Here is a 14355-nt window from a genome sequence, read left to right as displayed (position 1 = left end):
TGTCAGAATGCAAAGAGAAATCAGAAAAATGACAACAGGGGACTGAGGTTCCAGCTAGATTTTTCTTCAGTGAATAAAAACTTTTTTATAAATAACAAAAAAGCTGTCTGTGCTGACATTTTAATTACATATTCAGCAACCAAGGAGACCTTTTGTTGAAGTAGTTGGTTTATTTCTTTATACAAGGTCTGTTTTGATTGCCTCTTCATTCTGTTTTATTCTTCTATGAACAGTCTTCAGTATCTAAAGCCTATCTAAGACCCACTTTACATAACTACTTCATGCATCCTACACAGATCAGACAACTCTGAAATTCTAAAAAAAAAGTGTGAAGTAATTCAAGAGGACCCTGACTGTTCAAATCAACTTGGAAAGTGGTTTAAGGTGCAGTTGTGTAACCTCTTAACGTCCTCCAAGTCACTGGCAACCCATCTAGGGTCAGGTTTATGATTAGGTTCAGAATTTGGATTCTTTTTTTTTTATCACTTTTTATACATTTTTCATCTGTTTGGAACAGACAGAAAAATAACCTCTAGTAGTTTCTTCATTATTTCTGTTCAGCATGTTGCTGAAAAACTTGACCTGTTGGTTGCTGAACTGTGTAAATCTTCTCTCTGTTACATAGCACATATTCTCAGTATTCGCAAGTGTAACTATGTCAGTGTTCTGTAGAAACACTGACAGCACTTCAGTCTTGAGTCGTTACAGATCATCTCCTGCACCGCTCATTTATTCATCATGCACAGCAGTTGCTTACATCGATTACCTGCTTTGCTTTAGAGCCTTTGTTTGCATGTCAGTCAGTTAAAGTTACAAGCTCATTTAGCTTTTCTCAATTTGATCAAGCCATTCCCATGCTCAATCATCCAGGTAAGTAAATCCGATAAGGTTCATTATGTTCATCTGGACGTAGCGTTTCAATGGGAGAAAATTCTTCTGTCTCAGCTGACTGCAGGTTTCTCCAAACTTATAAACAGTACCTTTGCACAATCACTGAAACCAGCCCACTGTATGAGCAATAGAGTGTGGGCTCTGTTTCTTGATCACTAATATGCAAACTGTCATGACCATTGATCAACAACTACTGATCAAATACCATGATTACTATTCACAGATTTGGGGAATGGCTGCAATCACTCTTTGATCAGTGGTTGTTGGTCATTGGTTATGACAATTTGTGTACTCTGTGCAAAAAATTTGTTTCCATGCAAAATCACCATCTGATTTATAAAACGTGCATATTGGCCCATTTTGTTCTTACCGCCATGCATCATAAGTTAGTCAATCAGAATCATTTGGAACCAAAAGCCTACATAATATCTGCATACTGTCTTTTCCCAGTTTCTATCTCGTGATAAAGAGACAGCAATCTGCATCCTCCCACTGAGGTGGCTGTAGTTCAGGTAGTAGAGCAGGTCACCTACTATCCTTGGGCAAGATACACCCTAAAAAAATTTTCAGGGGCTTAGTAAATATCATTATAATTCTAAGTTAGATGACCTTGATTAAATCTTTGAAAATCACAAACGTGTTATCTTGAGTTGAAAATACTGAAAAGAATGCTTAAATTTTCTACACCAGTTTTTGAGTTGAACTGAGCTCTTTTGTTCAAGTTTATTTAAAAGAAAAAATTCTGTATTTGAAACACAGGGTGCATTATTTTAATCTACTCAATATATCTCATAGAAAGTACTCAAAATAACTGAGACCCTGGTATTCATATTTATCATTGTCTTTAACTTTAATTATTAATGATTCAAAATCAATATAATTTTGTCCCCCAATACTAACTTAAAACTTTGAGTAAGACTAATGACCTTTGGCATGTACCGCGCGCGAGGAGCATGGCCTCATGGGAGATTTTCTGCACGTTGAACGAGACAGACACACATCCACTGCAGACTTGGTAACGTTTTCAGGTAAGTGATCAATTCTTACATTAGCTGTCTTTATCCACACCGTTCTTTTATAACATGTTCTGAAGAAAGCGTTTGTCATGGTGGCTCACTTTTCGCAGCGTGTTTGTGCATGTTAATTTAAGTTTTCAACCCACTTCAGTTTGCCTAACAGCCTGGCATTGGAGCGGATGATGCCGTCATTCACCTCCTACATCGTTCCCTCGCTCACCTGGAGACCGCTGGAAGCACTGTGAGAATCATGTTCTTTGATTTCTCCAGTGCCTTCAACACCATTCTTCCCTCGGTTCTAAAGGACAAGCTGGTGAACTCTGGAGTGGACCATCACCTCACTACCTGGATCCTGGACTACCTCACCGACCGACCACAGTATGTGAGGACTCAGGGCTGTGTGTCGGACAGGGTCGTCTGCAGTACGGGGGAACGGTTCCCCACAGGGAACGGTTCTGGCTCCGTTCCTCTTCACCATCTACACTGCAGACTTCTCCCACAATTCCACCCAGTGCTTCCTGCAGAAGTTCTCTGATGACTCTGCAATAGTCGGCCTCATCACTGATGGGGACGACAAGGAGTACAGAGGTCTGACCCAAGACTTTGTGGACTGGTGCCAGCTGAACTACCTCCAGATCAACGCCAGTAAAACCAAGGAACTGGTGGTAGACTTCCGCAGGCACAAGCATTCTCCACTGCAACCACTGAACATCCAAGGTATGGACATTGAGGCTGTGGACAGCTACAGGTACCTTGGTGTTCATCTGAACAATAGACTGGACTGGACTCATAACTCAGACGCCCTCTACAGGAAAGGGCAGAGCAGGCTGTACCTGCTGCGGAGACTCAGGTCGTTTGGAGTGGAGGGCCCACTCCTGAAGACCTTCTATGACTCTGTTGTGGCTTCTGCTATCTTTTATGGTGTGGTCTGCTGGGGCGGCAGCATCTCTGCTGGGGACAGGAAGAGACTGAACAGGGTGATCCGAAGGGCCAGCTCTGTTCTAGGATGCCCTCTGGACCCAGTGGAGGTGGTGAGTGACAGGAGAACGGCGGCTAAGCTGTCATCCCTGATGGACAACATTTCCCACCCCATGCAGCAGACTGTGACAGCACTGAGCAGCTCCTTCAGTGGGAGACTGCGGCATCCACGGTGTGGGACGGAGAGATTTCGCAGGTCTTTCCTCCCCACTGCTGTCAGACTCCATAATAAAGACTTTAACTGATCAAGCACACACATCCATACATATGCAATAATACTAAGTGCAATAATTCTTTCTGTCGTCGTTGTATTTTTACTCAGTTGTATATAGTATTTGTATTTGTATTCTATTTTTATCTTATTGTATATTTATTTTATTTTATTCTACTGTATATAGTATTTTATTTTATTCTATTCTGTAAAGTTGTGTACTGTATTTATTCTTATTGTATTCTAATTTTTGCCTCATAACTTTTGCACTGTCCACTTCCTGCTGTGACAAAACAAATTTCCCACGTGTGGGACTAATAAAGGTTATCTTATCTTATCTTATCTTATCTTATGTCTTCCAGTCAAGGCGGTGGGAAACCGCGCCCTTTTATCCTTTTACGTTCTGAGTCGCTATCTGGGTTCCGGGTAATTTGACCGGAATGTCCCGGTACCAGCGACCTGACCGTTTAATCGGGGGCTTTTTAGGAGCCACGTGAAAGCAGGTGTGCTCAGACATTTCTAGAAAATGGCCCTGTTGAGTCGCGGTGCGGGAGCTGCGGTAGTCACGCGGCCTGACTCACTCTGTCAGGTTGTTCAGGAGGAGATGAACAGACGTCATCAATGGCTTTGGTAACTAAGAAGACCTGCCCGCGGAACAGTTCATAGCAGCAACCATGCTGCTTAGCTTTCTAGTTCTATGTGGGGTCTTTCAGAGCATATAAGACGCTGCTTTCAGCTTTGTCCCGAACAGGGCCAGTTTTTGAGAGAACGCTGAGAGGACCGCCCGGGTCAGCAGATTACCTCATCCAGGGCCGGTCCAAAGTACTATGGGGCCTTAAGTAAATTTAGACTCGGGGCCCTACTTCCTTTCAGATCCCAGAAAATAATGAAAAAAAAAGCTTTGGTCCTTTGGGTCAAGCCAAAAGTACCATCATTTCCAGTATAGTTACTCCCAATTTACATAAATAAATGTTTATTTCAATCCAAGCTAAAATTTCTTATAAGAGATTGATGTTATGGCAGATTACTCAGTGACATGTTTTGTAATGATAAAGTTTTGATTTGTATTTTTTCAGCACCATCTTCACCACCAGGAGAAAAAAATCTGCATCAACTACAAAGTAAAGCAGGTAATTTTACTCAGAGGACTTGATGTGTTAAATTTTGGAATGATATGATATTGTTTTATACAAGCTGAGTAGTGGATGGTGATACCACCTAAATATTTATACTGGTTTTGTGGTGGGTTATTTTAGTCATACAAATGCCAAATCTAAATTTTGAGAATTTTTCCGTTCGGTAAATATATTGATGAGTTCATGGTCTGTCATCTAGTGTCACCATACTATCTTTTTATTTATACAGCATGGTGATGTGATTCAGATTATTTCAATGTGGTTAAGTATTGTACTTTGTTCCATGTTGACTTATTTGTAAGTTGTATCCTCCACCTGAATTGGTAGTGAGTATTGGTTATTCAATCAGTTAATCATACAAAAACTGCGTAAATATGGTTATACACCATTCTGTCATCTTCATACTGTGAGACATATTTTCTCACAATTTTTTAGGTCACAGGTGATGAGATGGCAGTGTAAACTCTGCAAACATGAGGAGTCATCAAAAGTGTCACTACTCAAACATTATCGAGTGAAACATGGTACATTTGGTCATGGCTATTCCATACCCTGTCTTCATTTGAATTGTCCTTGCTCTTTTTAAGACATGGGGTGCCTTACGCTCACACTTGTCTAGGTCTCACAGTTCGCATGAAACGGAAGAGTGTGAGGTCCTTCCAACTATTAGATGTAAAATCTGTGACTCTTTTTACCCAAACACAAAAGACTATTTTCAACATATAAATTCCCATTTGAAAAGCCATGAAACCATAGAGTGTGTTTTTGATGGTTGTGAGTTTAAGACAAACATTTGTGGGACTTATGCGACTCACAGAAGTCGAAAGCACAGATTTTGTTCATGGAAGCTCTTTAAAACTAACTTGATTTCAAAGCAAACTGTCAGTACATCTAATGAAATCGTCTTACCAGCACTGGAATTAGAAGATCACGAGGACTTGGATGTCACCACTGAACTTGGTTGTGAAAGGGAAACAACAAATGAAATTTTGAAAAATATTGGTGTGCTCTTGTTAAAACTGGAAAGCATCTATAATGTTTCTGGTAAATGTGTGGATGACTTGGTGGAACAGCTCAGTTATATCTGCACATTATCACTTCAGTATATTTCAAAGTCAATAAGTGATATTCTTATTAAGAATAACTGTAATATTGATCAGTCTTTTGTCAGTGAATTGGCTGAAAAAATATGTCACTGTAGTCCTTTATGTTCAGCCCTTAGTCCCGATGGTCCCTTTGCTTCAAGATATAAGAGACAGAAATATTTCAAGGAAAACTTCTGTGTTATTGAACCAGTAGAATACTGTTTGGATCCAGAAAAGAATTCCACTTTTCAGTATGTGCCTATTCTTCAGTCCTTGCAGCTGTTACTGAGTAAAGAAGATGTTAACAGTATATTAACTAGACATTTGAACACTTCACAGTTATCCTCTTTCCACGATGGACAATATTTCAAGCAAAACCAACTTTGTGCTATTGAAGACTTAAGTATTTCCCTTGTTCTCTATGTGGATGACTTTGAAATTTGTAATCCACTTGGGACTTCAAGAAAAAAACACAAAGTCACAGCTGTGTACTGGGTACTTGCTGATATACCAACTGAACTGAGATCACAGCTAACATCAATTCAATTGGCTCTCCTGTGTAAGGCAAGTGATGTTAAAACTTTTGGCTATGAAACTGTTCTCGAGCCACTTTTAAAGGATCTCGTAACATTAGAGACGGGATTTTTTGTTCACAGCTTGGTAGATATATCAGGGGCACTGTTTTTTGTGTTTGTGCTGACAATCTTGGCGCTCATTCTCTTAGTGGACTCGTGGAAAGCTTTTCTGGACATTACATCTGTAGATTTTGCCTTGGAGACCATTCAGACTTTCAGCAAAAAGAAGTTCGTTCAGGAGCTTTTCCACCAAGAACAAAAGATAACTATGATCTACATGTCCAAACCATAAAGGAAAATTCCTCCTCGGTTCATTTTTGTGGTGTGAAGAAAGGTTGTCCATTAACAGGGAAATTAAAATATTTCCATTTTGTCACAGGGTATCCTCCAGATCTTTTGCACGACCTTTTTGAAGGCATAATTCCACTAGAATTAGCATTATGCCTTCATGTGTTTATCCGTAAACGTTACTTTTCCTTAACTGAACTCAATAACTTCATAACAGAATTTCCTTACAAATGGACCGATAAAACAGATCGCCCCCAAATCATCCCCCTAAATTTTTCCACTCGCAAAAGCATTGGTGGCAACGCACATGAAAATTGGACGTTATTGAGACTATTACCTTTTATTATTGGGGAAAAGATTCCCAAATGATGAAGCATGGCAAGTTCTTATGACTCTAAAAGATATAACTGAACTTGTTGTGTCCCCTATTCACAGAGAGGAAAGTATTTGCTACTTGGACACACTTATATCTGAACATCGCAACAGGCTATTGGAGGTTTTCCCAGAGCAAAAACTAACTCCAAAACACCATTTTTTGGAGCATTATCCTGACTTGATCAGAGGATTTGGTCCATTAGTATGCCTCTGGACTATGCGCTTTGAGGGTAAACATAGTTTCTTTAAGAAGGTTGTTAAACACACAAACTGTCATGAATCGCTGTGTGGCAGGCAAGCAGGAGTGGTGGACCCAAAATGCAGAACTCAGACACGGAAGTGAAACTTAAGGCGCAGCTTTATTGCTGGGAAAAACCTCGTACAAACTAAACTCACCAAAAGAAAACCAAAAATCAGAACAGAGGAACCAAGGACTGAAACACTGGAAAGAAACACTAAACTGGAGCAGGAGACCAAACACTAGGAACATAGAAGCAGAACACACAGCTAGTTGAGGGTACGACGCGACACTGACACAGAGAAACACAGGGCTTAAATACACAGACGGCAGTAATCAAGGGATGAGAGACAGGAGGGGAACACACACCTGGGAGAAATCACAGCTGACGAGACAGGGGAAACGTAAACTGAGCACACTCACATATGACACAAACCTTCACAATAAAACAGGAAACTCAGACACATGGAACCAGACAAGACATTGAACTAAACAGACAGATTCACAAACAGATGGGGTGACACCGTAGACAGAGACAGACTCAAAGGCAGACCAAATATAACACACAGAACTCAAACAATAATAATCATCATCATCATAAACTAGAAAATGATAACTAAAAGCGCTGGGTCACCGACCCAGGACCATGACAGTACCCCCCCCCCCCCCCCCCCCCTCAATGGCTGGCTCCAGACAGCCCAGCAGAAACACAAAAACGGACCAAAACCAAAAAAGAAAAGCACTCGACCAGGGTGGGCGGAGGGGGCCCAGGACGGAGGGACAGAGTCCAAAAAGGCCCAGATGGTCAAGTTCAGGAGGCCGACCATGCGAATGGCAGCGGGGCCGGTTCCACGCAGTAGGCAGTGGCGTGGAAACAGTTCTGGGGGCCGACCGTGCGGACGGCAACAGCGGCATGGAAACAGTTCTGGGGGCCGACCGTGCGGACGGCAACAGCGACGTGGAAACAGTTCTGGGGGCCGACCGTGCGGACGGCAACAGCGGCGTGGAAACAAGTCCGGAGGCCGGCCACGTGGAAGGCAGTGGCAGCGTTCAGGAGGGCGTCCACGGTGGCGGAGATGCCCAACAAGCGGCCAGGCAGATGACCGACGATGTGGAGGTGGTAGTAGGGGACCTGAAGGCTGCGTGGCCCCTGCAGCCCCAAGTGAAGCGGAGGCTGGACCAGACGAGGCGGAAGCTGATGCGGAGGCTGGACCAGACGAGGCGGACGCTGATGCGGAGGCTGGACCAGACGAGGCGGACGCTGATGCGGAGGCTGGACCAGGCGAGGCGGACGCTGATGCGGAGGCTGGACCAGGCGAGGCGGACGCTGATGAGGAGGCTGGACCAGGCGAGGCTGAAGCAGAAGCAGAGGCTGGACCAGACGAGGATGAAGACAGAAGCAGAGGCTGGACCAGACGAGGATGAAGACACAGAGGCTGGACCAGACGAGGATGAAGCAGTGGCTGGACCAGGCGATGAGGATGCTGAAGCAGATGCTGAAACCGGACCAGGCGAGGCCGAAGACTCTGAGGCCGCAGCAGGCGAGGACGATGAAGCTGCAGCAGGCGATGAGACTGCAGCTGGTGATGAGACTGCAGCCGGTGATGAGACTGCAGCCGGTGATGAGACTGCAGCTGATGGCTGGACGGGCTCCTCGGGCCCCCCAGCTAACGAGGCAGAAGGCTGGATGGGCTCCTCGGGCCCCCCAGCTGACGAGGCAGGACGCTGGACGGGCTCCTCGGGCCCCCCAGCTGACGAAGCAGGAGGCTGGACGGGCTCCTCGGGCCCTCCAGCTGGCAAAGCAGGAGGCTGGACGGGCTCCTCGGGCCCTCCAGCTGGCAAAGCAGGAGGCTGGACGGGCTCCTCGGGCCCTCCAGCGAAAACAGTCTCAGGACCAGTGGGCACAGGGGCCCCTGGAACACACAGGACAAAACCAGCAGGCGCGGGGACCTCTGGCAGGCACAGATCGGAACCAGCAGGCACACGGGCCTCTGGCAGGCACAGATCGGAACCAGTAGGCACACGGGCCTCTGGCAGGCACACATCGGAACCAGCAGGCGCGGGGACCTCTGGCAGGCACAGATCGGAACCAGCAGGCGCGGGGACCTCTGGCAGGCACAGATCGGAACCAGCAGGCGCGGGGACCTCTGGCAGGCACAGATCGGAACCAGCAGGCGCGGGGACCTCTGGCAGGCACAGATCGGAACCAGCAGGCACACGGGCCTCTGGCAGGCACAGAACGGAACCAGGCACACGGGCTTCTGGCAGGGACAGAACAGAACCAGGCACACGGGCCTCTGGCAAACACATGGCAGACTGCAGCTGCACAGAGCATTGAGTCTGCTCAGGCAGCAACGGCCGGGTGCGGTCCTCAGCTGGCTTCTTAACCGCCAGGGGTCCAGAGTCTGCGGGGGGCTGAAACCCAGCCTCTGGGGAGGCCCTGGAGTGAATCGCAGTCTCAGAACTGGCCAGCTTTTGAGGACTGATAACAATATTGTTTGGTTTGTCTCTCTGATTAGGATTCAAGGTTGTGGAACAGTTCTGTAAGGGTTGGATAGACATAGCTTGCTGTACCGGAGGTGTAGGTGAAGATGATGGCTGTATAGGTGGCTGAGCTGAGGGCAACTGAAGAAAAGGTCGGGAAAATGATGGTTGTGAAGTTGGAAACCGAGCTGACGATAAGGCTGATGATTCCTCTACCAACTGAGCTATTGACTGGGCTAAGGATTGAAATAAGGTTTGTAGTAAGTCAGGCTGTGGATGTGACTGTGCTATGGGAAGCGAGGCTGAATGTGGTGGAGGTGGCGACTGAGCTTCGGGCCGGGCGGCTAACAGAGCTTCGGGCCGGGCGGCTAACTGAGCTTCGGGCCGGGCGGCTAACTGAGCTTCGGGCCGGGCGGCTAACTGAGCTGACATAGCCCCAGAATAAACAGTTCCAGATGAAACAGTCTTAACTCCTGGGTCCGAAGGAGCATCAGAAGCACAGTCCTTTGAACCAAAGTGGAAACGATTGCTCTCAAAATGAATACTGTCATTTTCTGGAACAGGAGGAACAGAAGATCTAGAGTTCATGAAGCTGACGTTAGCGGCCTTGGGGGAAACGGTACGTTTATCCCTCGACACAGAAGGCGAATGTAGGGGGACTTTGTCACTCACCCTAGGCGGTTGGTCGAGAAGAGTCCCAGGCTCCTGCCGGAGCCGTAAGTGCTGGCGGCACGTTCGCCGCTTCCAAGTAGAAGAGGAAGCAGCACTGGCAGAATGTGACAAGGAATGACTCGGCTGTGGCTGCTCCTACTGTGAAGTGGAAACGCTGGGTGAGTCGGGTGGCACTATAATGATCCCTAACATCTTGTAGAAAGCTTGAGCTGGTGTAAGCTGGTTGCTCGCGGTCTCATAGTAATCCTCCCGGGACCGGCGGGAGCGTTTTCTGTGAGACCGGGGCATCCGGGGTGAAGAAGCAGGTGAGTGGACCGAAGGGTAAGCAGCTAGTGAGGAACGGCAGCACGGAGGCCCTCCAAGCGCTAGCCGGGTCCCGTCAAAGGCTGAGCTGCGCTTCCTCAGTGAGTCTGCTGGATCCATACTGGTCGCGTCGTTCTGTCATGAATCGCTGTGTGGCAGGCAAGCAGGAGTGGTGGACCCAAAATGCAGAACTCAGACACGGAAGTGAAACTTAAGGCGCAGCTTTATTGCTGGGAAAAACCTCGTACAAACTAAACTCACCAAAAGAAAACCAAAAATCAGAACAGAGGAACCAAGGACTGAAACACTGGAAAGAAACACTAAACTGGAACAGGAGACCAAACACTAGGAACATAGAAGCAGAACACACAGCTAGTTGAGGGTACGACGCGACACTGACACAGAGAAACACAGGGCTTAAATACACAGACGGCAGTAATCAAGGGATGAGAGACAGGAGGGGAACACACCTGGGAGAAATCACAGCTGACGAGACAGGGGAAACGTAAACTGAGCACACTCACATATGACACAAACCTTCACAATAAAACAGGAAACTCAGACACATGGAACCAGACAAGACATTGAACTAAACAGACAGATTCACAAACAGATGGGGTGACACCATAGACAGAGACAGACTCAAAGGCAGACCAAATATAACACACAGAACTCAAACAATAATAATCATCATCATCATAAACTAGAAAATGATAACTAAAAGCGCTGGGTCACCGACCCAGGACCATGACACAAACAGCTTCAGAAATGTACTATTGTCACTTGCCTCAAAGCACCAGATGATGATGGCATACTATTCAGATGGTAATGCATTGAAGCCATCAGTGTGTGTCACTAAAGTATCATCTCTTCCATTGGAACTGCTTGATGTAGAAATACAGCAGTGTCTCAAGGAACTTTATCCAACACAAGCCTATGTGAATTTGACCAACTCTCTGACTCATCATGGAACTAAATATGCCTCAGGAATGGTTTTGCCTCATGGATCTACTTGTGGCTTACCTGACTTTGTGGAGATTTTACAGATTGTTGTCTTAAGCAATGAATTTCTTTTCATTGTGAAGTTGCTCAACAGCTGGTATGATGAACATTTTAGGGCATTTATTCTGGATCCTTCTGGGAAAATGACCTTAATACATCCCAGAGTACTTGGTGACACTTACCCCTTAACACCATATCGTGTTGAAGGCAAGCAAATGGTGTCAATAAAACATCACATTGTTTGTTAGTGTAAGGGGAAAGACTCAGATACCCCCTTTCTTTTTCTTTTTTCTTGTGGTTTTTATTCTGCAGATGGACTCCGTTGCCTTGAAAGTAATTTTTGGACAACAGAGTGAGAAGCTTGTGCTCTCTTCAGGAATACCCAGGACTGTTGAGGAGTGTCATGAGACAGTGAGAGAGACATTTGGGCTAGTTGAGGATTTCATATTGCACTATTATGATGACTCATTTGGAGATTTCTTTACACTTCATTCTCCCAACCAAATCAAAGATAGGGGTACAGTCAAAGCTGTGGTCATTCCATCAGTAGTGCTTACATTGATTCCTCAGTGTGAAAATCCCTCAGATGTAAGTTCACTGAATGAAAGTTCAAGCTCTTCAACCTATAAAACCACAGAGGACCAAACAGATGGATCATCTCTGTCTTCAGACAACACTGTCATACTCTCCTCTCTTCAAAGTCCTCTAAAGACTACATGGCCAGATGAAATTGTCATTCCACTTTTCTCTGTGGCAACAGAGACTGTACTGAAAAATGCCAATGAAGTCTTTGTTCAAAATGGCACTGTGCTGAACAATACTTCAGTCAAGTCAGATATAATGGAAAAATTAGCTGATTATATGTACAGCTACACAGCCTACCCTACTGGCCTTCAGATTGGAGAAGTGGCAGAGGCTCTGGTCAAAAAGCATCCATGTCTGACAGAGCCAGGCAGTCGTAATGGCTGGATGGGATGGATGTATAGTCTTAAATACAAGATGGGAAATTACAGGTCAAAGTTACGAAGTCTTGGAGTTCCAGAGGTTACTTGCAACTCACTGAAGAACAAGCACCCTGATGACAAGGCTCCAGCGAAGAACATAAAGAAGGCGCGGAAAGGAGAAGTGCTGTTTCTGCCACACTATCCAGGACAAGATGGTAAAGAACAGCAAGAGCTGGAGCGACAACAACTGATTGATGAGTGTAAGAAGAAAAACAGCACAGCCATCAAGGATTTAATGTGCAAAACCTTTGCACATAGAAGACATGATATTATCAGCCAACAGCTGAGTGTCAACGACATCAAGGACAGATGGCCGGCGTTGTTTGACGTCTCCCAAGTAAGTGTACATTTAAAGGGATATCCACTTGTAAATAAAATTTGGTCTGTTAGATCCCCCATCATAAGATAAGTGAGGAAAAACATGTTGCTACCATCCTAGTGATTTTGATGATCTTGCAGCAGCCAGGTTGCTTTAATTTGTCATAAGACTCTAGAATCGCTAGGAATTTGAATCAAAATGAGGAATCTGAATCAAAACCAGAATGGTTCTAATTGAAACCATTCCCAAGCCTATGGAACAATAAATAATTTCCGTTCACTTAACTTGTTTTAGGCTAAGCTAATGTAACCTGACTGAAGAATGATTGGGCTGATTGCAAAGTGCCTTTGTCTCACTTATCTAACTCTGGAGCACATAACGACAGACTAGATTTTACTGAAGAGTAAAGAGTGAAGAGTAATTTAATATTTTTATGAAACGTTGGTTACGTATTGTAACCCCAGATTCTATGAGTATAGGCGCAGCCCTTTAAGTGGGTATTCCCCTTGTGCGCGCAGCACTGAAGTATTTTAGTCCACGCCCACCTGCTGTGTGGGCCTCACCCTGGTCTAGTATAAGTTACGGTGAGACCAGGAAATCGACTCTGCCGTTTTTCTTCAGCCAGCCAGAAGATGTCCAGCGAGACCATCCGTCTGTGTCCATCCTGCCAGACCGGCTACATCATGTCGTATGACCGACATGCCGTCTGCGTGGGCTGCCTCGGTCCTCACCATGCAGACCTCGCCCTCACACCTTAATCCTATTGCCGCTCCTGTTAGCTCCTCCCGCCAGAGGAAAAGCAGCGGAGGTCAGCCTTTTTCAAGGCTGATGCTGAGGAGGCGTTCCCGCTAAGAGAGAGGTACTTGCTGGAAGAAGCCATCGAGTTCTTCGATGGTGGGCCGGAATTGGATGATTCCACCCACCGTGAGGAAAACGGCAGTGGTAGCAGCTCCACTGCCTCCCAGCTGGGCAGCCTGGCGACAGAAGGGAGGCGGATGAGCGGACGCTCATCCACCCCTGGCCTTCACATGTCGGCGAGGACGCCGCTCCCAGTTGTTGGTGCGCTGCTCCTGGATCTGCCTGGCATCATCCAGGAGGCAGCTGGTGAGAAGGGACTTTCCGTCCCTCAGCCTGCTCCACCCCCCATTGGATGATCTGGCGGGAAGGTATGGCTCCGCTCACTCTCGTTGCCCAGATCCCATCTGGCCCCAGTTCCCGGCGGTGATGACCAACCTCTCTGAGGCAGCAGCAGAGCCAGCGAAGATTAGAGCGCCGGTCTCTACCTAGGGCTACACAGAGGGCTTCACAGACCGGAGTTTTCCGCCTGTTCCCCCTCTAGAGCCGAGCCTCGCTTCAGTTTTCGGCACCAAAATGACCAAGGTCGTTGGACAGCAACCGGCCCATCCCGCCAAACTTGACCAGCTGATAGCAAGGCTCACTGATCGCGCACATCAATGCACTGTTCAGTCAGCTGCAGTGACTAACAACACTGCCTTGCTAGCGTTTGTCATCTCCAGGAAGGTGGAGGAAGCAGAGCTGCCAGAGGAGCTGAAAGGCTTTCTCTGTAAAGCCGCTGACACGATTCTGAATATTTGCGCCACTTCAGTGGAGGTGTGTTCCTCTTGCATCGCTGCCTGGCAGACGATGGTTCAGAGGGCAACCTGGCTCCGCCTCTTCCCTCCAAGATTATACAATCTCACAGGGAAATAGTGCAAGCAATTCATAACATAAAATTTAGAAGCTTAGTGGAAGATAATACTTTATGTTAAGGCTTTAGT

At 46.2% G+C, this 14355-nt stretch overlaps 1 protein-coding gene across 1 annotated transcript; it reads left to right on the top strand.

Annotated features, from left to right (window-relative positions):
• Window positions 1-1781: 1781 nt before the first annotated feature.
• LOC113028872 (uncharacterized) lies at window positions 1782-13864 on the top strand. The gene is made up of 5 exons (XM_026179304.1): window positions 1782-1919; window positions 4173-4226; window positions 11567-12595; window positions 13357-13681; window positions 13773-13864. Exons 3-5 carry the CDS (start codon window positions 11567-11569, stop codon window positions 13862-13864), a joined length of 1446 nt encoding a protein of 481 aa, XP_026035089.1. The 5' UTR covers window positions 1782-1919; window positions 4173-4226.
• The last annotated feature ends 491 nt before the right edge of the window (window positions 13865-14355 follow it).

The sequence above is a fragment of the Astatotilapia calliptera genome, chromosome 9, assembly GCF_900246225.1.
Source record: "Astatotilapia calliptera chromosome 9, fAstCal1.2, whole genome shotgun sequence".
NCBI classification, from domain to species: domain Eukaryota; kingdom Metazoa; phylum Chordata; class Actinopteri; order Cichliformes; family Cichlidae; genus Astatotilapia; species Astatotilapia calliptera.
Note: the sequence above shows the minus strand (reverse complement) of the source record. Positions and strands in the feature narration are given on the sequence as shown.